This window comes from Notothenia rossii (assembly GCF_949606895.1).
Source record: "Notothenia rossii genome assembly, chromosome: 4".
Taxonomy (NCBI): domain Eukaryota; kingdom Metazoa; phylum Chordata; class Actinopteri; order Perciformes; family Nototheniidae; genus Notothenia; species Notothenia rossii.
Window position 1 is genome coordinate 61,069,737 of NC_136902.1, and position 27,521 is coordinate 61,097,257.

Below are 27,521 nucleotides of genomic sequence, written 5' to 3' on the forward strand. Positions count from 1 at the left end.
ATAAAACACACCACCTGCAAAATGGAGGATTTATTTGTTATTCTTTACCTTTAATTATTTGGCCCATCATACAGGTTTTGTGATGGGCTCTGAGGAGCTCTGAAACAAAGAGTCAGAGAGTCACCAGGTGACTTTTCAGGTTCCACAACAGGGAGAGTTTTGGAGCCGTGGGACAGGCTGGCTGGTAGGGCCAGGTTGAGTTGAGGAATGTCAGTACGTAACAGGGTGGTGTAGAGAGAGGGACGGAGGGAGGGCGCCTATCAGAGGAGGGACAAAGCGCAAGAAAGGGAGAGAGAGTCATACATGCAATAATTACAGTTTAGGCAGAAAAAAGTGACGCACTCTGCAGATTCAACAGGCTGTCTGCGTAGCTAACAACACTGCTGTCACACTGACAGCCAACACAACAATTCTCTCTCTCTCTCAGTTGTTGCTTGGATTTACTTTTCAACAGATCTTTTGATTTTTCAGTCATGGATTTGCTCTTGGATTCTGGCTGATTATGACTTTCTCCCATTTTTCTCAAAGTCAAACAGAAATTCCCTGACTTTTCTCTGAAAGCAACAGCAATCCTTTGCCATGTCTGTGACTGCCCTGTTCAGGGGCAAGTTGTGGCAGAAATCACAAGATGCCTCGGAGAAGCATCCACCACCTGTAGTTCAACCCAGCCGCGAAGATGACGAAGATGAAGATGACACAAAATCGGGGTTCAGCAGGGATACTTGCCGCAGGAACTCTCGCTTTTATCGGTCCATGAGGAAGAAGAGGATCCCATCTGAGCAGCCTGACAGTAAGAAAACATGATCTGAATTTTCACACCGTTTTTTCAACTGTAACTCAAATTTGTGGAACTTTTCTCAACTTTTGTGGCCCTGAAGGGTTTGGTTTTCGGCCCAATTCTAACAAGTTTGCTCCTGATGATGAATGCTTTGACAGGCTCCATTGGAGAGAATCACAGCATATGCATTGGTTAAGAACTCAGTTCTGTCTTTCCTACTAGTTCCTAATTTCCTACTTCCTACTAAAGACAACAATGTGTAGAACAACAATGTACTGCATACATACAGTACATTGTTGTTCTACACACATTGTTGTCATCTGGCACGTCATTCAAATGAATTTAACTGGAACAAAGGCTTGGTGCTCCTATCCCTAGATTAAAATAGAACCTGAGAAACTAGTTTTGATTGAACTTCACCATTGTCTGTAATGACAGTGCTTTCATTTCTAAAGGTCATGATTTCAAGCTAAAACCAATTGAAGTTTGTATGTTGAATTAAAGCAACCAAATATTAGGTTTATATCAGAGTCTGAAATCACTTGGAAAGTAGTTATATTTGCCAATTTGAGATCAATACTCAACAGCCTTCAGGAAGCAGAATCACATCATCTGAATAAAAGTGATAACTTAATGTGCCAAAACAAAGGTATTGTTCTGGTGTTGTTATCCTGTGCATTGTCATCTAAAGGAATGCACCTTATTCACAGAGCCACACCACACGCAACAATAAAGTGTTCGGGCTTAGACTTTGCCCGGCATCTCGGAGAGGCCTCAAAGGGAGGGATTGAAGAGATTACTTAATACATAACCAGTCAGCATCAGCCATAGAAAGAAAAAAAAGTACATTTCAGTCATAAAAAAGTGAGGCCTGATAACATGATAATCCATTGACATGGAACAAGGAAACTAAAAACGGTAATGGATTTTCAGAGGCAGTCTCCAGTCCTAATGCTAAATTCTGTTCATTGAATTACATTTCCTGATGTTATCTCCAGGTACCAATTAGACCAAACTGTTTTACGAATAGTACAGAATTGTGACTGATCCTTAAGAATCATCACCATCAGAATACTTTGTTTATTCCTGGGGAGATTCGGTTTCGTGACATTTGTTCCATATTATAATTAAATAAGATAAAATAGAATTAAAATATTTATACAAATATAAGAAGTTAAGTACAATTTACAATAAAAGGTACAAATAAATAAAAAAGTAAGATAGTAAGAATGTTTCGGGGGGGGTGGGTTAGTTGTACTTCAAAAGAACAGGTTAGTCAGTTTTTTCAGAAGAAAACAGGATTTATGAATAGTGTCTGGCAACAACAAAACTCAAGGTACAGTAAACGTCATTTTTAACTGCTGTCACACCCCGAAGAGTTATTTTTTCAAGTCTCATCAAGTCTTCTTGTACTTTTAGTGGCTTTGCCAGTGATGAATAATCAGGCTTGCAGTCTTTCCCACATTAAACTGCATGTTTTGCAGTATGCATGATGTGAAGTAGACTTTGGCCAACTCCACATGTCTAAACCCATCACATAGTCATTTTATGATAGAATTCAAAGGTCACAGAGAAAGGGAACGTCTTCTATAATGAGACACAATTAGAATATGTTGTGTTATTAGAGGGATTTCTATCCAACCGTGTTGTATGCTTTTTATCAAAATCTGTCCTGAAGCATTGATGAGATGGTTTGAAATCAGTTCAAACTAGATTTAGAGCAGTGACAAGAAGTGCATAGGCACTGTGTCTTTACATAATTAGTAAAAAGTGATTACAACACAAACAGCCTGTGAAGTGTTGAAACTATTATCCAGCTTTATCAGATTATCTTACCAACTAAGATTGCGTCCTTGTGGCCCTGCAAGAAATGTCCCATGGCCCTGGGTTGGAAACGTATACAGTATTTAATGATATGCTTTTATACATTAAAACACAGGCAGTTTATATATAGACTGTTGAACAGACATTGTATTTTTCTTATATTTCCTTCTTGTAATTTATTACGCGCTGCTCGATTTATACATCAGTGTATCCTCAGTGCTTTTATTGTTTTATTTTGTTAACTCCGTCTTTTGTCAACTTTTTCATAGAGCTGTAGATACTGCATTTATGTGTCACACATGGGCATTTTCAAGTCAAAGTTAAACACACACACCCACTTACAGTTGGATTGCCACTAGCCTGCAGCACTAAACAGGTGTAAAAACACTGGCACATCATTAGCTTATTGCACAATTTGAATATGGTTAAACCTGACGCAGGTTTTTTCCTTGTCATAGGCTGAAAGCAATTTATAGTACTTTTGGTATCGGATTGAGGGGAATACAGCGGCATTTACAGACAAGCCGTGCTAGAACAAGTTACATATGTTTATTGTACCCATATTAATGGCATGAAGTTTGCATTACAACAACTTCTAAAGCATACGTTTCTTTGTAATACTTAGATGAAATAATCTTCCACTAAAGCTTAATGGTTACTCTGTGATTTGATTGTGTTGTGTGTGTGTGTTTGTGTGTGTGTTTATAACAGGTGATAGAAAACGAAGAAATAATGATTCTCACTGTTTTTCCTGATATACTTTTCATAGTGTAGTTTATACCCATTAATACAGTTCATACTTTATGTGTTTTTTATTTTTTATACCTGCCATATTTATATTATTATATCATTCCCATATATCACACTGCACTTTACTACTTCTTTTGCACTCTTGGTTAGACGCTAAAGGCATTTGAATGACAATAAAGTTAAATCTCATCTAATCTGAATACTTTTATTTTTTCTTCCCTTTTTCCAGATCCTCATTTGGACCACAGTCCATCTAGCAGAGCGGGGCTCTCCCCCCCTAATGTTCTCCCACCCAGAAAATCACCTTTGTTGCCAAGGGCTAGACGGTGAGTCCTCATGCCTCCAATGCCCAACCCTAACACTGAACACAAAAACGCCCGTAAAACAAACACGCACGTACAGGGCTTGTTTAAACTCTGCACACAATCCACTTTTTATACATACTACTTACTCTACGTATCGGGCCTCGATCAGCACACAAGGCTATCCATTTTGAAGGTCAACTCATTGAGACAGACAGCCGTCTCCTAATGAATTCAGTTTTGAGCTGAAGACTGTGGTCACAGGAAGCAGAATGCTGAAGGTTCAAGACACAGTACTGTTTTCTTATTTCAAAACAAGCATATAGCATAAGTCAACAATTGATACTGCAGTCTGGCTTGTGGTTTTGAAGACTCAACAATAGGCAGCTTGATCTGAAGACTGAGATATGAAATATAGCACATCATTACATTTTATGACAGTATTTAGCTGACACTTTTATCCAAATTAACTTACACTTCAATAATCACATTCATGCTTATTGGAGCAATATGGGGTTGAGTCTCTTGCTCAAGTACACTTTGACATGTTATGTTCAGGGGCTGTGGCCCGAACCACTTAACATCTGAATTGTAGGCATGCCATGCTGAACAAACAGAGAACAGGTTATAGACATGAGTCTCTCACTCACTCAATTTTTCTTTTATTCATCTGCCGATAAGAGAAGGAGTCTGAGGTGAGAGAACAGAGGTCTAGCTTCTGAGTTCTCAATGTGACCATGAAGGAAATGCTAACCTTGTCCTTTCTGCTTTTTGGCATTTCAGTATGGGTGGCAAGCTTATAGAGAACAATTTGTTACAATGTTGACCCATTTAACCATAAAGTGGAGATGATACAAGATGGTCTTAGTCTGATGGGAAAGAACAATCACGTTACTTTCAGTCAGTTATTCAGTGAATGTTTGACTACAACTTATCAAGTCAAACTGTTCTGAGTTTATCACTGGGAGAAACGTAACGTTTTATAACACCTGGGGTTACAGTAGAGGTTGCGACGGTGAACAAAAGGCAATAACTCTACCAGTTTAAGGGAATAACATACTTATAGATTAAACATGGTAGGGGTTTGTCTGATTTCCGCTCTTTAAATTGGCAGTGATGCATGCACTTGGTTCAACTTCCTACAAGTTGCCAACGGTAACTGGATTCCTCCAATAAACCCCTATCTGACCTTCATGACAGAAAGTACATGTAACAAAAAAAAGGCTAAAAGGTCAATAAACAACGTTTCATAACTTTCACCCACGCCTCACAGCCTTCGTTCAGCAGAGAGAGCTGGCTCAGGAGTAATTACTTGACCTGTGAGGAACTTGGTCCCATAAGACAGTATCGCTGTTCCAATATGATCATCTTAAACGAAGTGAAGGTCCTCCCTAACCGCTTTTTGGTCAAAGCTCCTGATGTAGTGCTCATTAAGATCCAAGGATAACTGCTAGATGTATTTTGCCAGCAAGATATGGCTCAATATCTTGATCATTTTTGTTGAAGCTGTGAGAACTGTGGTTCGGGATAATGCACTGTTCAACCAATCAGAATTGAGTGGACAAACAGTGCACTGAAAACTGAAACGTTGATACTAAATGTATTATGTCAACAGATATCACATAACTGTATTAGGTTAGTTGAAAACAATAATATTAAGTTTAAATAAAACATATCTGCAATGTAATAATATCTGGTTCAACTTAATATTATGGCTTTCAACTAACCTAATACAGTTATATGAATTTTCACTTACATAATACATTTTATTAAAGTCAACGGTTCAGTTTTTTCAGTGTAGTTGGATGCAATGCAAATTATTTGATGCAGACCCTAGTCCTCCACAAAAAGCTGTAGCCACCCATTACCTATCACTGTTTAAAGTTTGTTGCTTGTGCATAGTCCATGCGTCTATATGTTGCAGAATATCCAGAGTGGTCTGCTTTTGGTGAGGGGCAGGGGGCCTCTCTGCATGAGCTGTATGGCTGGTCATCAAGTGGTTTTAAGACTTGATGTACGCCAGTAAGGGCCTTTTCTTTTTCCATTTGAGGTATGATTCTGCTTGCCATACACAACATGTCTGCTGCTCCATTGCTTCCTGGTTTCCCAAACTTCAGGGCAGGCAGAGGGTCATAATCATAGATTAAAATGAGTGGCATTAAAAAGGAATTTCCGTTTACTTGTTATTATGGCGTTAACTTTTACAGCCCTAGTTACAGTATTAACATACCGTTTTTGAACTAGAAATGTTTCCTTTTAAGAATCCAACCAATGAGTTAGGGAACTGAATGTCAAATACAAGCTGGCTGAAGGTTGCTGCACAAAAGCAATGAATTCAACTTTAAACAACTAGAGATACAACTGTGAAAAACACATGAAATAGGTATAGCTACTATAGTTTCTACGTAGATAGGGCTGCTATAAATGTGATTCTAAAGTGTGTGTTTCTGCCTTCAAATGTAGCCCTCAGCTTTCGCCACAGCTCCATCATTCCAGGACTCCGTTGCCAAGCAATGGGGAGGCCAGCAGCAGACATGCTCTGTACGGAAAAGATGCTGTGGATAAGAGAAGAGGAGTGGGAGGAGGGAGGAGTTTGGACATATCTGCTGCCTCCAACAGCAAGCATCAAGGTTTTACACAAGACATGATCCCTTACCGGACTCACGACATTCATAGCGGAGACATAAAACAGCTGTCTGAGAAAACAGCTGCAGCGTGCACTGTGCAGGAGGTCATAGGGAAGACCATGAACTCACCACGGACCAGCGTTGAGGGAGCAGACCCGGAGAACGCCAAGTTCAGGTCAGATCTAACGACTAGAAACAGAGAGGGGTAGAGGGTGGAAATGGAAAGGATTGTTTTTTATAAAGATTAAACTGTGGGGTTCTAGTCCTGATCAGAAATACACTTGGTACTTTTGCTTGAGAGCAACACAATGACAAAGACAAAGTGAGAAAATAGGTGATGGAGAGATTGGGCTGTGACTCATTGTGTGGTTGAGTGTTTTTATTTCCCATCCAATATTGCAAAGAGGAATCTTGATTCCTGGCTGTCTGTGTGCTGGAATGCACCAACATCATTGCATCATTTTCACATTTGTTTTGTATTTGCACTTTAGGAAATGATATGGTAACAAGGCATTTATAATGCATTGGAATACAGTAAACAAAAATGCATATAGATAGCTAAACAAATATCCAGAAATCAGAAAAAGAAAACAAACTAAGAAACAATAAGAACAGTAATGTATAGTTTTTAATTTGTATCATTTTTATTTTAAGAAATGATATGGAAACAAGGCATTCATAACAAAATGAAATTCAGTCAATACTGAAATATAAAAATCCATAAAAATCCATGCATCAGAAAAAGAGAAAGAAAGCTGAAAAAACAAACAAATCATTTAGGATATGGTAAACAGATAACGGATACATTATTAATTCCGATTTTTTTTGTCACACCTAACTGGAAGGTAATGTTTTTGGTAGCATGACTTTTTTTTCCCTTTCAGGGTACCCAGCAATGGAGAAGGCCCCCAGACAATCTGCCACAGCCTCAACATCGTCAAAAACATTGGTGAGGAAAGACTCATAAAGATATATATATATATTCCACCCACTTTACCACCTCTCTCTTTTATTTGTGAATTTATTATAGGACTAAGACTGAACATTGGTAAATCACACACACACACACACACACACCCCCCCCACACACACCCCCCCCCCCCACACACACACACACACACACACACACACACACACACACACACACACACACACACACACACACACACACACACACACACACACACACACACACACACACACACACACACACACACACACACACACACCTGTACACGTGCAAACACAACTCTCTCATAGACAACTTGATAAGGTTTTCAGCAGCTCCACTGAGCTGTGTCTGCTGCTGCCTATCAGGGACTCGTTCAGCAGGGTTGAGTGCCTCTCTGAGTTGTGTTGTTCGCTGTGTACATAGCATAATGGTTATTTGCATAGATTTATACAAATGTACTCAAGACGGCAGCTTACCCGCACGAGTAGTATGGTAAACAAATCAAAATCTCAACAAACAGTATTGGTTTACAGATATTTTGTACAGATACTGTTCATATCTATGCACATTTCACTCTCTCTTATGTAAGTCTTAGTCCAGTTCTACGCCCACCAAAGCAATCTGCAGTATATGACTGAGGGAGATTATGCAACAGGCCTGTGTTGTTCAAAGTCACCTTGCCTCTTCATATACACATTGCGAATGTTCCCTCCAAATAGAGAAGCTTTTCTTATCTGCAAGTGTTTTACTTGCAGTTGAATAAACTAAAGCAAATCTACAATCACATGTTGCCAACCATGCATTGAAATATGAAGTTGCAGAATGTATTATAAACATTCTTCTCCACAAAATTCAATGCTAGCAACATTGCTGACCTTTTGAGCCGTCACTTGTGTCCTTCTGGTTTTGTCTGTTAGCCTCGGGTAGTTTCTGTTAGCTTTTTAGCTTTTTGTCGAGCGATCCCTTATGATGCTAACTCCTGGGTGGGCCTAGAAAAAAACGTATTTGCGGACACAAACGATCACCGAACTATCTGATGGTTGCTTTGTATTTATCGAAGAGGATATTAAATATATATAAAGATGTAACTTTTCACCCACCCATTTATTTTGGATCCTACTATAATTACTATTAAGAAATATTGTATGCACAAAAGCCACACTTCTGTTATGATATTATGTTGTTATAAGCCCATTACAGAACACTTACATCATCACATTGTTACCAGTCGCCATGACAGAAAGGTCAAAATCCACCTGTTGGCAACAGAAAAAAAGCATGGATCTGTTGGTACTTTAAATCTGGGTACAGTAATTCTGAAGTAATACATATCATACAAATTCCTCCTTAGTAATTCTATTTATCATTATTTTACTATTTCGAGTGGTAATCCAGCCCAATTATAAACTGACGCCTGACTCATTGTAATTTGTTTCTCCAGCCTTCCTATACCAGGAATACCGGGACACGTCCAAGCAGCAGGAGATCGAGCAGCGGCGGCAGCTTGAGAACCTTTCCCCCCGGGTCTCTGCAGGGACTGTGGTGGAAGGGTCCGGTATGGTGTCCCCCCCAGTGTTACAGCTCCAGCTGAGGAGAAGTGCTCGCTCAATGAGCCTGTGGCAGAACCTAGACGTGGTGCAGGCCAGCGGTCTGCTCACCCAGCTACTGCAGAAAGAAATCATAATGCAAGAGGTGAGCAAATAGGGAACAGGGTTATATGGATAGGTACAAACGTTAATTTTGAATACTGTGGTCAAGAGTGAGCATACAGGCATTCATTTTAGTATTTGGTCATTAACTAAAGCATTGGACGGAATCAAATGTTGACCTGACCCTTCATGTCGGGACATTTCCCCTCACTAAAAATACAAACCCCATGTTGGAGTTAGAGGAAAACATTATGGAAAGTCACATCCTCTGGAGACCAAGAATGTCTACTCTGCACACAATTCTGTGCCATTATTAAATTAGTATTTCACAGGCTGAGTTGAGTCTTTAAAATCATAAGGAGCATCCTCTAGTGGCCATGCATGTTTTTACCAAATCTGAAGGCAATCCATCAACTACATGATGAGATGTTTCACTATAACACAAACATGTCATCCTCACTGTGGCACTAGACTCGAGGAAAAAATAAAGTGGACTTCATGGTCCATTTAATAGTTGCTGAGATGTGTCAGTCTGGATAGAATTGCTGGACAGACGGGCGACAGACTGACATTGCCAAACATAGAGCCAAGATGCTAGCATGGCTAAACGTGATAATTACAAGAGAAACAAACACATGGACGGGCAGATGCCTTGCTCCCAAATAACAGTGCAATACATCCTTTATGAATATTCATGTAAACAGATTGAGAACCCACATGGATTACCTCAACACATAAGTACCATATTAAACAACCATCATTAATATCTGGTAGTTTCTCAATGAAAATTAGTAAAATGAAAAGAAAATAACAACATCCTTCTTTATCATGTCATCATATCAATTGTTCACTTGGTTAGTATTAATGTGGCCTTATGATTTTTCTTTTCTGTCAAGGCCATGTTTGAGCTTGTAACTTCAGAAGCATCGTACTACAAGAGTTTGGAAGTTTTAGAGGCTCACTTCCTGCGTAACCCAGTTTTAATCAACTCTCTCAGCCAGTCTGACATGCATTTCCTGTTCTCCAACATCGAGGAAGTCATGAAAGCCAGTGAAAGGTAGGACATGGTCTTGATTAAAATGAGTTTGATATATGAAGTCTGATGAAACAACAAACACTAACCCAGATTACAAACTTTGGCTTCCTATTCCACGATAACCATCTCTTAATATCTTCAGGTTCCTGATGGATCTTGAGCACCGAATGGAGAAGTCAATTTTGATCTCTGATGTGTGTGACATTGTTTTCTTCCATGCTGTGGAACACTTCAATGTCTTCATCAAATACGTCATCAACCAAGTGTACCAGGAGAAGAACTACAGGCGCCTTTTGTAAGTACCCAGTTAATTATTAGTTACAATGTGGACTGTAGGAGCCATGAAACGTGTTTAGTAATCCTTTATGTTTTAATATAAGATATTTGTTTGATCTCTATTGATTGGTTAGCTTGGGTCACATGGATATGGGCGGCACTCATTATAATCCTGTTCACCTGCGTGAGGTGTGGGTGGAAGAGAGGGTGACACAGGGCCGTTGTACTTTTTTGTTGACCGCCAGTTGAAATTATTGCTTTGATTAATATAACAATGTACATGTCCAAGGATCCCAGTTTTCATTAAACTACATTATTTTGCAACAGAGTTTTTGATTTCAACAAGTACTTTTTTGTAGCGTGTCACACAATATCAAACAGGCCCGGCCTCAGCCTCTCAGCGATTTTGTTTCCTGCTGTCGCTATAGTGGACCAAGCCTTCCTTATAAACTTTCAATGAGCTGGGTAGCAGTTTCTTGGTGGTTTTGACCGATATATGGTATTTTTTTTAAAATATTGGACAGTATTTTCTTTTGAAAACAGAAAATAATAATAACTGAAGGGCTCTGCTCAAAACAATACTGTGGCCTGTTTTATTACTGATGAGGAATACATGACTAGAGTAATTGAGAGAAAGAATAATAGTCATCTTATTTGTTTCTTTATGTCTATGAATGTTGTTTGTCCGTATTTTTATAACAGGTTTGTTTTTTATCATAAGAAATGTGATGTTAAGGGTGTGGTGACTATAATGCGTATGTCCCTCTTCATCAACCACACATACCTGAGTGAGAGTTCAGCGTTCCCACACGCTGCAGTGAAACCAAATGGACCTCTGCCAGTTACTGGAAGAAACTCTGACACCTGTTGGTTAGGGTTTTTCAGGGTTTACATTTTTAATATGAACATTAAACAGCCTGTAACTCGTTCATGATCTAAAATCTTGGAGATTCATCTGTTTACACAACATGTTTCAAGCACATTCAGAAGGGTTTTTTACAGGCGTGCGATGGCAATTGTGTTGGCATAAGGAGTGGCAAGCCTACTTACTTGTCACATGTAGAAATGTTAGTTGTATCAGAACTGTGCATAAACCCCATGACTCATTTTGTTTTGATGCTTGAGAAGAGAAGAGATTTTTCCCTCCCTCTCAATTTGTAAAGCATGGTCCTTCCTCATACAGAATGGTAGATTCCAGCAATCCAGGACAGATTATTTCCAGACTGCATGACTTAAAGCAAAGATGATTAGCTCCTTTACTTCATATTTACTATTAGAGGTAAGGGAGCAACCCTTTTTTCCCTTCAGGGAGCACATGCTTACCTAATGCATATTTAAGTGGTTCAACTAAAAAGGTAAAACAAAACTGCAATTAGCAGGTTACAATGAGTGTCGTTGTGTTGGAGTTAGTTAAATGGGACATTTGTTTGACTATTTTGGTTTTGAAATATTGGGCAGTCCCCAATGGAACAGAAGTATAAACAATATCATGATAAGGATGCCTAGATATCAGCTTGATTTACACAAACATATAGATTTACATTTACACACATATACACACACACATATATACACAAACATATACACACTCATAAACATACACACACATTTACACACAGATACACACACATATATATATATATATATATATATATACAGTATATATATATATATACATACACACATATATACATACAGACATATAAACAAACTCAAAACCACATATACACACATACACATTCATGAACACAGACATGAAAACACACATATCCACACATATATACACAGACATATCCAAACATACTGTATACTGTATATACACACACATAAACAAACATATACACACACATACATAAACAAACATATAAACACACATACACAAACACATATACACATAAATACATACAAATAATCACACATTTGTACACTTACTGTATATATACCCATGATACACCCTCAGATATACACATGTACATGTATACCCACACGGATACACACTCATACATACATACACACACACACACACACACACACACACACACACACACACACACACACACACACACACACACACACACACACACACACACACACACACACACACACACACACACACACACACACACACACACACACACACACACACACACACACACACACACACACACAATGCCATATATACACATAACGGCATCATGTTAGTATGAAAACCCCTTAACGCCAGTGTGATCTCTGACCTGGGTTACCGTGATAGCTTCCTTTTCTATTTCTTGTCAACACAACAAAGAGGAGAAAGAGTGTGTGAGTTTGTAATGCAGCTGTATTTTAAAGAAAGCATTGTGTTGTCTTAACCTGACTGCAGAGAGGGAAACCAGGCGTTCCGTGATGCCATGGCTGCTCTGGAGAATCACCCCTGTGTCAGGGGCCTGTCCTTCACCTCCTTCCTAATCCTTCCCTTCCAGAGGATCACACGGCTCAAGATGCTTGTTCAGGTGAGTGTTCTAACAGCAGTAGACACTTTATACAAAGAGAAACTACAAAGTAAAATTGCAAGATTGAGCAGTGAGTTTAGATACATTCTAACACGTTATGTTGCAGTAATAAAGAAATGGTTTGGTGCCACTGCTGAAATGTTTTGTTTTCTTAATGTGACTTTGTTTCTCACACAGAATATCCTGAAAAAAGCAGAGGAGAACTCAGAGAGGGAGGCAAACGCTATAAAAGCACATCAGCAACTGGAGCAGGTAAGCATCAGAGTTAATAGGATCATGTCAACATGATAATATGCCTATCATTAGTCATTATAATGTGACTCAATATAAAGATATAATAACATACCTGTCACTGTGTTGACATATTTATTTTCGCACTGCAGGGGCTTATCAATTACGCGCAAGCATACATTCCCTGTATATTCCTTGTGTCATTAGAAGCATCATTTGCATTGTTTATTAATAATAATAATAGCTTGGATTTATATAGCGCCTTTCATGAGGCCCAAGGTCGCTTTACAAAGAAGAACATGGGCAAAACAAACATAACAAAAACAAATGCAGTCAGACTGTTCCTGTTCATTGTTATTATATTTTAACACAGTTACTTTTTTATACAGTTAGGTAAATGGTAAATGTGCCTGCATGTCGTTCAGTATGCGTTTACAGGTGAATACGTCTGCATTTCCTGCCAAATACTAGCCTCAAAAAGATTAAAATATAATTAATGCAAATAAACTACTTCTACTAATAATAATAATAATCATAATCAATTCAATAATATAAATACTATATTATTTTATTATAATATAGTTGTAATATAGTCAAGACAAAACATGCTTATGACAAAAACGGATATTTCTTAAATCTGTATTCAAAGGAAGTTCCCTCTGTCAGCAATGTATCAACAACTACACACACATTTCTATCAGTATTTCTCTGTGTTGTGGTTGACATGATGATGACTGTTAGGAGTTAAGGGGAGAGAATGAGCACCACCATGAAATGTGCAAATTGACATAAAAATGAATAAAAAGGGAAAAAATGCTACGTGTTTTTTAGGCTGTAAACTTTAACTGTTATGTAAGCCAACTAGACACACAGTTTATCACTCTTCCTCATGTACATTAGCAGATAAAAGGCATACGATACTTGAATGAATGGTAAATAAAGAATGCTGGAAATAACTGCATCTCCATCAGCCTATATGCTATGCAGAGACTGCCTTCTTCATGTCCTGAATTGCAGCTAATGTTTTAATATGGCAATTAGCAATTTGACTTATAAAACATTCGCAAGTTGTACATTTGACTCATACAATAACCCACCTGCGAGTGATGCTCTAGTTTCTTCATGTTTTTAATTTTTTTCCCTCTTGCCTGCGCCGGACTGAAACTGTCTTTTCACCGACATCTCTTCACCTGCACTAGTGGCCGTATCAAAGCCGTGATTGGTCAGATGTCGATTCATTGCAATGGTGTCGGGTTACAGACGTGCTCCCCTTGTCACCTCTCACTCTCGCGTGTCAGCGGGGGGTGCGCGGAGAACTGCGCACAGCAGCTGAGGCCCTCTGATTGGCCTGTAGGGGAGGGGCGAGCCTGGTCTTGACGGGCCCTATTGAGATTAAGTTAACCACGACTTGTGCTTTGTTGTGTTTTCTGTCCAAACCATAGCTCTACATAGCGCTCCTTATTCAGCTTGTGTTTACTGTGAGCCAATGAGATATTAGCAAAGAAAAGCAAGCTTGATTTTAGAGAAGTGACAAACGTTTTAAAAAAATAATTCTACTAGTTAGAATTCCTATTTACACCCACTTGTGCAACATCAGTCATTTACTGGGCTCACTTGTAAGTGGAGTCAGCACTTGAATAAAAGCAGGTTATACTGCAGTTTGCATAACCCTAATTGCGGCGTGCGTTGTCGCTTGCCGGCGTGGGGGGGGCTGAAACTCGAACAACAACAAATCACATGAATCTCCCGCCCCAGACACACAAGCACGCGGTTTGATTGGCTAGAGCTTGTACTGGCATATGATTCGATTGGCTGACGCCTCCGTCGAGACGTCAAAAGTAGAACATTGCTCTACTTTTGCAGCGAGCACCACGAGAGAAGTTACGCTTTGCTCCCAGAATGCAGTTCGGCGAATCGTGACGTCACCCCATTCAAAGTGAATGGGCAGAAGCGTTGAAGCGGCAACGCACGCCGCCCTGTGTAGGGGCCGTAAAGGCTCAGACTAGCACTTGTAAAAACAAATGTATGGAGCTAATTTCCTGCCATAACTCCACAAACAAGCTAAACAGGTTTTAAAAATGCCTCATGATTCACTAACAAACACAATGTGGTTTGCAAATACAAAACACCATCTACAAACTAATGCATTTAGTTTTGCAAAGAAAAAACGTCTATCAAACAAACACATAACATTTTTCTAATAAATCATGTTTCACAGACAAATTCAAATTCAAGTACAACACTTTTTTTTATAAGTACAAAATGTTTTCTTCTCACGGCGGAATATTACTGCCAAAAGTCACGTGACTTTTGGAAGTAATATTCCGCCTTGGTTGCATGTATAATAAGAACACGGCCGCGGCCCACAGGTTGGGAACCACTGATCAAGAGAAAGGGAAAACCATAGCATATGATGCTATAAGGTTATGCATTCATGCTGTATATTTTATCTTTTTCAGATCGTGAAAGAGTGTAATGAAGGGGTGAGAAAAATGAGTCGCACTGAGGAGCTTATCAGCATTGAGAAAACACTGGAGTTCAAATCCAAGGTAATCCAAGTTTTAGTGAATGGGAAGTTCCAATACAGGAAGTAGTTGAACCACAACACACAAAGATTGAGGGAATTTAACGTTCATCATTTAGGACATTTCTTGTTCAAAATAAATAGAAAAGCAAACCTGACTCTTTGCATATTAATAAGAAATATTGGCATTGGTCATAACTCAACGGTTCTTCCAATATGACAGGCTGGCAGGGATGGGCCTGGGGACCTCAGAGTAAAAAGCCAATAATTTATCAATACACCTGTTTAGGCTAGCTTGGCTATTCGTAGTATTCCACATTTCCTAAGACTTGGTGAATTATTGAGACAAACTAGAGATATCTGCAGTTAACCTTATTTCAACCCCCAATTGTTTTGTCCTTTGCAGTCTGTGCCCATCATTTCCCACTCACGCTGGTTGCTAAAGAAAGGTGAAGTGCAGCTCATGGCTGGACCTAAGAGCACTCGGACCATGCGGAGTCGTAAGCTCTATCAACCAGTATACTTGTTCCTTTTTAACAATCTGCTACTGGTCACCAAGCCAAGCTCCAGGTAAGCTTTGGTTATGCATTCTCACTGTGAAACACGAAGTTGCCAGTTCATTTGGAACCCTTAGCCAAAACTAATACAGTCAAACAAAGAGTCCTAAAAAGCCTCCTCCGTCCATGAAGTTTTCCACGTTTGGTTTCAATAGCAAGGACCACGCCTTAACAATGTAATTTAAAGATTGTTCTACCAGATGGTACACAGAAGGAGACATGAGACAAGTTTGCACAATTTTAAATGGGAAGGGATGAGATAGAAAAAATAGGTCAAATTATGAGGAAATGGAGGGATGAAGGGTTGATGGGTGGAACGATGATGGGAGTTGAATAGGAAGGGATGAGATGTGATGGGTATAAAGGATGAAGGGATGAGGCGATAGCGGAGGGATGGATAAAAATAATTTCTAGATTGGAAAAATTGTGTAGAAAACGATTAGCTATGTTAAAAAGCTGACAAATTGTCCCGCGTATATTTTTTTCCCAAATTAGTGTTTATTTACCCTAAAAATTGAGTTTCACTCTTTTTACACCTTTCACTATATCTCAGCCATTATTACAGATAACTGAACAAATAAGGTATCCAGATCCATGTTTAGAGGGTCAAGGAACGCAATAAAACTATTCTTAAAGTGATCACATGTGTCTGTGGCATGCTATTATGCTAATTAGTGCCGCTATTACAAGAAAATAGCATTTTAGTCTTGTACCAAGAACGATGTATTTTGCACTGACACAGAAATATTCTTATAATCAGTGTTTCCTAAGTGGAAAAGTATGTAGAAAATGATGAGCTATGTTAAAATGTTGCCTGGATGTCCCACATGTATGTTTTATGCAAATTATGGCCACCATTACCAAAACCGAATTCTCACACTTTTCACTCTATCTCAGCCAATATTGCAGATAAATGAACAAATCATGTGTCTAGACCCATGTTTTGATGGTCAAAGATCACAATAAAACTATTCCCAAAGTGATCACATGTATCTGTGGCATGCTATGCAAATGAAGAGATGCCAATATTGCAGTACAGTAAGTGAACACATAAGGTGTCTAGACAGATGTTGTGTATTTAACCAATATTTATTTGTTTTTTACTAGCCTACAGCAAGGGTCAAACATAATAATATAAGTATTGATGTACTCTTTCCCATTCCAGATAAGCAGTCAAGGTTTGGCTCTCCACTATCTGATTAATACTCAATCATCGTTTTCAATGCTATCATCAGAGTCAAATTCCTCTTCCTCCTCGTCTTCCTGTTCACGCTCTGTCATGTCCAGGAGATCAACCAGGGAGGTTGGCAGGACAGGACCACAGGACCACACCGGTCTCAACACTCCATCAGTCCTCATCCATCCCTGCTCCTCATCATAGGGGTTTGTTTTTTCTAAAATTGATTCATCAGCTCGCTTGTACAGGGCGACGTGATGGTTCACACGTTGGACGTGCGGCTTCAGAGCATCATAGCATGGAGGAAGGCGAGCCAGGTCAACCTTAGAATTGGCAGTGAGTTTATCATCCTGCCCCACCATTTTGCGCAGCAACTTGGCACGGACTACGTCCACTGAAGACTCACAACTCTCTCCATATATCAGACAGGTGAATTGCTCCAACTGCTTCAGCACCTCAGGCTTGACATTGCAGTTGTCACCGAGTTGACTGAACGCCCTGTGAAACTTCAGGTTCTCCTCCAGCTTTTTCAAGGGCCCCACCTTCCCCTTCCATTTGAAGCCACTGGTGCAGTCTTCTCTGCTGAACACATGGAATCCAAGAAGTTTGGCACTGTAGTCTTCTCCCAGGGATTCTGCGAGCTCAGAGAGGTTGAGAAGTTGTCTATGTTTCCCTGACCCCGTATCCAGGTATATAGTCAGCCTGATGGCATGAGCGTGGTAAAGAAGAATCACAAAGATATCTGTGTCAGGTGTTCAGACAACAGCATTCTTGTACCCAAAGGCAGCAGCATGATGAAGGTAGAGTACCACCCTTGTATCAGTCTCTTCCTGGTTGCTGTAGATTGTGGGGAGCTCACGTACCTCAACCTGATACACAATGGGACATTGCACTTTGATCAACAATGACAGAGACACAAATCACAGATAATCACTTAGAGTATAATTTAACCATCAATTATTTTTAATATGGGCTTTCAATTTACCTTGCCATTTGAAGAGAGAAGTTGATGGGCTCTCCCTTCCACGATCAGCACTGCCATTTCTGTTCTCTCCAGCCTTGAAGCTGCCTGTTGATCACTCCTTACTGGCAGCAGGAGCTGGCAGAGTTCCTTTTTGTTGTCATCAATTGTGAGAAACATCTTGAAGTCATATGGCTTCCTGGTTGCTGGTCCAGCCAAAAATGATCTTCTCTGAACTCCCTCGTCTCAACCTCTCCTGTACTTTGATAGATCCTGGATGGTAACTGTCAGTCGAGAGCAAAAAGTGCTTTTTGGCCACCATCTGATCAAGCACTTGTAGGCATATCTCCCCACAGGTTTCGGGGAATGTTGGTGAGGACATGGAGCAGAGCCATGCTATCCTGGATGAACAGGGCATCCTTAGGGTGTGGCAGATCCTTTGGGGTGGTGTCCTCCAGAATGTAAAGAAAGGGTCCAATCATAACCACATGACGGACAAATGTATCTGGCCAACGCCAGATGATGGGTAGGGCTTTCATACAGACACCAAGATTAAATGTATCCAGGACCCACCTCTGACCCACCTCATCAGTGGCTAGCTCAGAACGCTTCAGTAGCTCACGAACAACTGCATTGTCATTGATTGGTTGATGGATGGGCGTGAAGTAGTCCACTATTGATTTTCTGAGTGGAGGAGTACCAGTTGCAGAGGTGAAGCCCCCTAGTCCAGGCACAGGCTGCTTTCCATTGCTTCTGATGTACCTGATAAAGAGCCAGATGTCGTACACTTGCATCTCAGTTACATAGACTGTGTCATTTTCTGCAGGCGGTGTGAATGATGAGCCATCCTTAAACTTTGGGTCGGCGCGAGTGAAGTGCAAGGGTGGGAGTGTTTCTGGTGTGTTGACTTTCAGGCTATACTGTTGCGACTTGCGACTTGTCGATGACGGGTAGCATTCGGACCTTGTTGCTCTCAAACCCAGTCTTGACCTCCTGGACCATGATTCCCCCAGCACTGTTGACAATGTTGCTGCCGTGCACACTGGGTGTGGTTTTATTCAAATTGTCTCACTCACAGTGGAATACCAGGTTTCCCTCTCCTATCACAATTGCGGGTGTCCGATAGGATGAGACTTTGTTCAGGACCTTTGCCAGGGCAGTTTCCAACTCTAAACCAAATCTGTAGCTCTCAGAGTGGCCAAGCCTGTGTAATATTGTGGTGAGCTGCTTGCTTCTGACAGTCACACAGAGTAGAATGTGTTTTGGTAACTTCCATTCTCCCTCTGACACTGCACGGCACAGGTCTTGCCCAATGAAAAATACCAGGCACTTCATCTTTTCATTCGTCTCCATGTCTTCCTTGCCAGCCATAACCATGCTGAGAAACCGGACGAGGTCTGTGGGTAGGAGATTTTCAGGAGTGAGCTCCATTTCGTCAGCTGTTGGCCCACACTGTAGGTCTTTGGACTCTCTGAAAGCCTGCAGAATATTCTGGCAAAGTAGGAGAGCAACGTGTTTGTACTTGTCTGTGGTTCCGAGAGTGTAAGCTCGCGCAACGGCATTCGATACCGTGATTTTCAAGCTGTACACCAGCCAGAAAGAAATGGCATCAGCATTGTCGTGGTCAACTCTCGTAAACTGGATATGCTCCTAGATTGGATCTTTCTGTAGCCGTTTCAGGAGTTTATCTGAGCGATAATTTGTGTTCTCGTACCCATTCAATTTCAGCTCTTCCACATACAGCAAGCGCAAGGAAGATAGCAGTACGACCTCATTTTGCTGGACTACATGAGTTCCAATGTTTTCCAGTACTGAAACAAATGCCTTTTCATGGGAGGCTGACATGAAAGCTTGGTTAGTATCCTTAGCTCCTGCTTTAAGAATACTGCTGCGCTCGTAGTTGGCGAATGCTGTGCGGAAAGATTTAAAGCACGACTGATGGTGTTTAGCCTCGCAAGCAAAGAGGTCTTTGCCATTCACTTGTCTTTGAAGTCAAACTAAACCCATTTTCTCAGTCCGTGATTCAATTTGCTCCCATGCATTTTCCAGAAGAGGAAGGTTGCAAGTAAAGCGCTGATAACAGTTGTGTTGATACTCAACACTTTCCAGGTCATCAGGGAGAATTGTAGGGATCTGGTCAAAAACTGATTGCATACAATATGGGGATGATGGAGACGTTGGGCCCGGATCTCATGCAGCTGTTTCTATAGCTGTTCCTTTAATTTTAGTGAGGGGTGTAAACGGACCATGATCAGACATGGATGGCACATGAAGGATGCAGACACTTGGCGAGCATTTGTGGGCTGGACAATCTACACTTCGTTTTCTTTTGGGCATGCTGGCTTACTACATCACTGTCAGATAAATGAAATAGAAATCATCATTCAAGTTAATAAGCCATAAGTTAGTCTCTCTGCGTTTGTGCGTTGGGCTAATGCTAATGCGAAGTTAATAAAATGGCAGATTCACAAAACCTTTTGGAAGTTTTACAGGGCATGGTTTGCAATCCGCCAAGCCAATCAGAAATACAAACCTTTTTCTCCCACGAAAGTCCCTGCTCTCTAGCAAAGGGGGTAAAAAAGGTTCTGATTAACTAATTTTAGTTTTTTGTTTTTTTTGTGTGAACGCAACTTTTCGGAACTATATCGGAACTATTGTGGGAAAAGTACTCCGGTGTGAAAGCACCTAAAGACACCCTGTTATACAATCAGAACTTTTGATAATTATAACAGATGTTCTGAGAGCAGCCATCATGTTCCACAGTTTAACCTGTTAAGCCATGGGCCTATTTTTCAGGCCTCATGCCTCATGCCCAGAATGAATGATTATATCTTCACAACTAAAAGGGGTATATGAATAATATTTTTTATCAAAGCAATGATACACCTGTGAGTTGGCTGTATAAGTGTCAGAATCAATATAGATATTGCTGTTTCAGAGTAAATTCAGATTAAACATAGTAAAAAAAAAAGGCAGGAATTTTCACTACTGCCAGCGCTGTATGCTAGCATTCCACAGATACATGTGATCACTTTGGGAATAGTTTTATTGTGATCTTTGACCATCAAAACATGGGTCTAGACACATTATTGGTTCATTTATTTGCAATATTGGCTGAGATAGAGTGGAAAGTGTGAAAACTCCGTTTTTGGTAATGGTGATACATTTGCATAAAAAATACATATGGGACATCCAGACAACATTTTAACATAGCTCATCATTTTCTACATACTTTTTACACTTAGGAAACACTGATTATAAGAATATTTCTGTGTCGGTGCAAAATACATCGTTCTTGGTACAAGACTAAATTGCTATTTTCTTGTAATGGCGGCACTAATTAGTATAATAGCATGCCACAGGCACATGTGATCACTGTAAGAATAGTTTTATTGTGTTCCTTGACCCTCTAAACATGGATATGGATACCTTATTTGTTCAGTTATCTGTAATAATGGCTGAGATATAGTGAAAGGTATAAAAAGAGTGAAACTCGATTTTTAGGGTAAATAAACACTAATTTGGGAAAAATATATACGTGGGACAATTTGCCAACTTTTTAACATAGCTAATCGTTTTCTAAATAATTTTTCCAATCTAGAAAAGCTGATTAGAAGTATATTTCAGGGGGGTGGATGATACCCCCTTCTACCCACTAGAGTAATGGGTGGTACGATGAAGGGATGTGTGTGAGAATGAAGATATGAAGGGTGGGAGGGCAGAAGCAATGTAAGGGATGAATGGATGAAGTGAAAGAGGTTTTCACAAGTTGAATAGGAAAGGATGCGATGGGGATGAAGGGATGAGGGGATAGGGGAGGGACGGATAAAAAGACTTAGGGGGAAAAGGATGAAGGGTGTTCCTGGAGGGATGAAGGGATGAAGGAGTCAATAGAATGAGACATCAGAGAAGTAAGCACAAGCTGGTTAGGGATGGGAAGACATGGGTAGAGACAATGAAGGGATGAAACGTTGAGGGGAAGGAGGGATTAAGGACCAATGAATGAAGGGGTCAATGGGTGTAGGAATAAAGGGAAGTGGATGGTGGGACACATGAATGGGTTGATAGGTGGAGGGATTGAGGGATGTAGCTAAGGATGGGTGGGGTTGAGGCATGGCCCTGCTCCTGAACCTAAATTAATCAATTAATTACATTTTCATTAGAAGTGTTGTGTTGTGCTGATTCAAATGAATGATTTATCATAAAGGATGTAGTACCATAATTTATCATTTTAAATGTTTGTCCTCCACATGACAAATATATTTTACAAATGAATTCCACAGCACCATAATCTTAGTAAATGTTTGTTTACATTGAACAAATATTAATTAAATCAACTTGTTTGTCAGTGGGGAAAGGTTCCAGGTTCTGGACTCATGCACTCGGTCCATGTTGAGGACTGAAGATCTTGAAGACCAGGGCCAGCTCTTGGCAAATGTCTTTAATCTTAAACTGCTGGAGAACCAAGAGGAGCGTCCAGTCAGCTACATGCTGAAGACCGCCAGCATGTGAGTATCTGAAGCAGAATCATCAAGCAGTTATGAATGTAAAAAATACACACAGGAAGCCTATATGATAACTGTGCCCTTTGACTATGCTTTTGGCACAAAGAACTAAGGCTTTCGTGATAAAATATGGAAAGCTTAAAGGGTCAATTTCGTGTGGAAAAGTTTACACCTCTGTAGACATATTACAAAAGCCTATACAAAAATCTGAAGAGCTGTCATCAATAAGGCAAGGTAGCAATTTGATTTACATAGCACCTTTCAACACAAGGAAATTCAAAGTGAGTTACAAAAATGAAAGACATTAAGAGCATTAGGAAATAGTGCAGCTGAAACACATTATAAAATGGCATTCAAAAACAGTCATGAAAAAGCTAGTAAAAGATAATAAAATATACATAAAAAATACATGAATAAATGCAGTGTAAGATATGAGTAAAATACAATGAATACATTTATAGAGATAGAGACATTTTAACACAATAGGCGCTTTCACATCGGAGTACTTTTTTTTTACTTTTTGAGATTTTGATTTCACACCAAAAACATCTGAAACTAGAACCAAGTTCATGCAAACCTTTTCACCCCCAGATAGTCCCTGCTAGAGAGGTGGTACTTTCCTGGGGAGGAAAAGGTTCCAATTTCTGATTGGCTGGGCGAATTGCACACCACGCCCCGAAAAACTCAATTTTGCGAAGCCGCCATTTTATTTGCTCGCATTAGCATTATTAGCATTATTATTATTATTAGCAGTAGAAGCTGCCGGGAGTCCCAGCAGCTTCTACTGAAGCCAGTCCTCAACTCCGGGGACTTCCGTCCGGGGACTTCGGGTGTACGCCGTGAAGTTGTTTGCGGCCTGCCAGTAAACCCAAAGCAGAAGAAGAAGAAGTGATGTCAGCGGCTTCATTTGCATAATCCTCCCTGAGGGACTTATTCCAGTGTGAACAAGACCTACTAGGACAGTTCCGGGACTAAAGAGTTTGCAGGACTAAGTACTGGGAACTAAGTAGGGCAAAGTACTTGGTGTGAAAGCGGCTATTATTTAAAAAGACAACCAGTACATAACTAACTTGAAATTATTTTGATATTGTCATTATTAACACTTGATCCTATTAAATACAAATAAATATTAATAAAAAATACCTGCATATGTCATGTACAGGTAAGACTTAAGACTTACTGAAAATTCTAAGAATCAGCTTTATCGACACCATCTTCACCTCCTTTACTGTCTTCACGTCAGTTGTATATCATTTATACACACTATCGCTCTGCAATTAAATGTTACATCTGACTGATACAATATGATTTTCCACTTTCATATTCATATAGGAAATCAGAGGATATATATCAGTGTGTTGATAAGAATGACCTCACTGTTGTTTTTTAATTTTATGGGGTTTGGTAACCAAAGAAAAAATATAGAATATGATGGATGTGGATTTGTATAGAACCCTTTTGTCTAACTTGTTGGCCCTACAGGGAGAACAATAAACATACCAAATAACAATAGTATTATAAATGCTTAGCCTTAAACTGGTTTCTCATGAACTACATCCTGTACACAGGAGTGACAAGCTTCGATGGATGTGTACCCTCACTCCTAACCGGCGCACACGCTTTATGTCTACTAGTGCCCACCAACCAGGTACAACAGAATATCATTCCCGACATTGTGGACAGTCCTCAACATGCAGATATGTTGATATAAACTCAAACTATCTCTATTTTTCAGACTCTCCCCAGGTGCAGTGCATTCAGTCATACTCATCCCAGGAACCAGATGAACTCTCCATTGAGATGGCTGATGTCTTGAACCTCCTAGAGAGAACAAACGATGGTGTGTAAAGGCACAAATCCACTTTATATCCTATTTGAGACTTTTGCTTGTATTTCTGAGTGAATCTTTTGTTTTATGTAATCCAGGCTGGATGATGGGTGAAAGGCTCCATGATGGAGAAAGGGGCTGGTTCCCTAGTCGAGTTGTAGAGGAGATCCAGAGCAAGGAGCTCCGGGCTCAAAACCTGAGAGAGGCCTTCAGGATCCAGCAAGCCCAGGAAGGTGGAGGAGCAGTGCAAACTGGAGCCAGAAGTGGTATAAGGGCGGGGAGACGCACCGGAAGGGTCTCCAACCATTCCAATTCTTGAATTGATCAAATGGGGGAAAAGCAATATTCTTCAAGCAGTAAAGCGGGAAGAATGTCACCGTTCAGGGCTAAATGCATTAAAAGAAACAATCAGGATACATGTGACTTTTATCCCTTACAATGTCCCCTTGTCCTTTTGATTTGACTTGATGGTTTTAAAAATCCAAATGATCAAAGCGCTTGGGTCGATAACCATGTACAAGCCATGCTGCATGTCTAATATAAACGTGTGCTACAGGTGTTATTCAGCCCCACACACTGGAGTGTAATGCATGAAGCAAATATCTGTATTTGGTAAGGAGCTACGTTTGGAGATGGAAAGAATCCCAGCAGGTCTTGCAAAAGTACTGTAATCATCCCTCAGCTGCATGGGCAAATTTAACTATTTTAAATGTGTTCATTTCATTGTAAAAAAACATCTTTGCACTCGGGATTCTACCCCAAAACACAAACCTTCAAATGTACGATTGCCCAAAGAACTCAATGCACTGCAACTTAAGAAAAACACATGCGATTAAAACACAACACAATGCAATACAAAAACATGCTGCAAAATTCTAAAACAAAACAAAATACATGAAGTGCATTGAGTTTTCAGGTCCACCGTAAAAGTTTCACATACAAATTATTATTTAAAAGAGTCAGCTGAAGTGATACTCCACCCAAAACCCTTTATGAATACGAAACACTGGCTACAGCCAGACATGATGCTGGCTGTGAATTTTTCAGCTGTGGAGCAGGATGGATCCAAACTCATAGGAAACTTAGAACAGATACAAGGTTTGGTCAAGACAAGACAAGGCAGAACAGAACCGAAAACCAGCCTTAAATACAACCACAACTAATCAGGGGATACATTGCAGGTGTACCAATGGTCACGTGATTGCAGGGCTAATGGTGAACAGATGGAACTAATATGGCAGACGGGAAAACACCCAAAGACAGGAAGTAAAAACAGACAAGAAACAGGGGAATACAAAATGTTTCAAAATAAAATAGGAAACAGATAAACAATAGCAGATTCATTCAAAGCCGTTAAGACAGCCGCTACTAGAGTTAAAAAAATTATAGGAATCTGTGATTTCAACTGGTAACGAAAGGACCTCGAGATGAGAACTGAATCGTGAGTACAAAAACACATGCCAAATAGATTGCTAATACAAACACCACTGCAACAAATTAATTTTATTAGTTACCATTAGGTTAAAAAAAAGTGCATTTGATATTTAAAATACTATCAGAGAACAACATGTATATAACTGTATCAGGTCAGCATGTTCGATTGTCAGAACACATACCCCTCACAAAACAAACTCCTAGCCTATAATCCACTCACCAAATGGCATCTGAACAAACCTTGGGCTTTGAAGAATCCTTAATGACGGTCGTAAATCAGGTGTTCTCAGTTTGATAGAATTCATGTAACGGTTCATAATTTGTCTAAACTTTAAAAAGCTTTGTCCACAGTGGGCATATTTTTCATTTGTGGGAGACTTTATGGAAGCCTTTACATTTTGACTTAGTTTGGAATGAAAGGCTTTTCCAGCATTCTGCCTGAAGCACTTAGCTTGAACACTAAAATCAAATCATCAAATAGACAATCGACAATGGAAAACATTATTCCAGTAACCACCAAGTATGATACAGAAAGATAAGTGAAGAAGAGAAGAGCTGCTATTATACATTGCACATGGACCCCTACATGTTATAAGATAAGATAGCACACAGCCCTTGTAATCTTCTACCTGGCATAAACCCACGATAGGCTTCTGTCATAGAAGAAACTGCACACTAAAGATAATTTTATTTCAGTGTTTTATATTCAGAATATTCATTTTGTGTGGAATATCACTTGGAAATTGCCAACACAACAGGAGCACATACATGTGCAAGGGTTAAATCCTGTAATATCAATGTAATGCCAAAAAAATGCAATATGTCGTAACTGTACAGAATGTATCAACCCTATAAATAACTATGGATCAGCATGATTGTAAAGCCCTGTGTCTTTAAATATGGCATGTGTACAGTAAAGCAAACATTTGATGTTAAAGCGTATGATTACTAAATAATTGTTATTTCATTTTTTAAGATGTAAATTATTGTTCATAAAAAAGCATTAATCAGAAATGGGCCTGTCTTGCTGATGTACATTTACTGATTCAATTATTATATAATATATTATATTGTATTTTGGTTGTTGTATTTTCTCCAGTGTGGAATATACAAATTAATATGCATGGCTGTTCCTTTTCTCTTTAAGTTCTTTGAAAATAGAGCAGACATACATGCGACGTGTCAATAATGCTAGAAAGAAGCTTCATGATAGCACCGGTATATTTTTAGCAACTGAATGTGTTTATTAAGTGCGTCACTTCTAACTGATCTATAGAGTGGCGAAGTCCCTCCCCTTCCGGTGGACCTCCATGGGACCTTATTTTGTAAAAAACATGTATTGAAGTCAATGGAGAGAGAAAGATTATCTTTCGATCCCGTTTGAATTGTGCCACGAATTACACATATGATGTTTGTCAATTTAAAAGATAATTTTGCCAGTCAAAAAAAAAAAAAGACTGTCGTGAAACTGTGAAGTAACACATTTTTTTGTGTGAAACGCTCAAAGAACTACATCTCTGCTCTCGCACAACAACACAGACGTCACCAAGACGGCCGTCACTACTGTCTTGCTAAACAAGGGATCGACTACCCTCGCTATCACCGCAATGAAACATGT

General features: G+C 39.7%; 1 protein-coding gene across 1 annotated transcript; it reads left to right on the forward strand.

Moving 5' to 3' along the window:
• The first annotated feature begins 9 nt into the window (after positions 1–9).
• Positions 10–26,917, forward strand: ngef (neuronal guanine nucleotide exchange factor). Its single transcript, XM_079673654.1, has 15 exons — positions 10–790; positions 3,582–3,678; positions 6,118–6,456; positions 7,166–7,230; positions 8,675–8,925; positions 9,779–9,939; positions 10,061–10,213; positions 12,557–12,686; positions 12,864–12,938; positions 15,377–15,466; positions 15,848–16,011; positions 22,486–22,644; positions 24,210–24,289; positions 24,377–24,481; positions 24,568–26,917. Exons 1-15 carry the CDS (start codon positions 580–582, stop codon positions 24,786–24,788), a joined length of 2,301 nt encoding a protein of 766 aa, XP_079529780.1. The 5' UTR covers positions 10–579; the 3' UTR covers positions 24,789–26,917.
• Positions 26,918–27,521: the final 604 nt, after the last annotated feature.

Coding starts and splice junctions, on each gene's coding strand:
- ngef (XM_079673654.1), top strand. CDS start 580: ATGTCTGTGACTGCCCTGTTCAGGGGCAAGTTGTGGCAGAAATCACAA. Junction 3,679..6,117: donor TTGTTGCCAAGGGCTAGACG/GTGAGTCCTCAT, acceptor CTTCAAATGTAG/CCCTCAGCTTTCGCCACAGC. Junction 9,940..10,060: donor GTCATGAAAGCCAGTGAAAG/GTAGGACATGGT, acceptor TAATATCTTCAG/GTTCCTGATGGATCTTGAGC.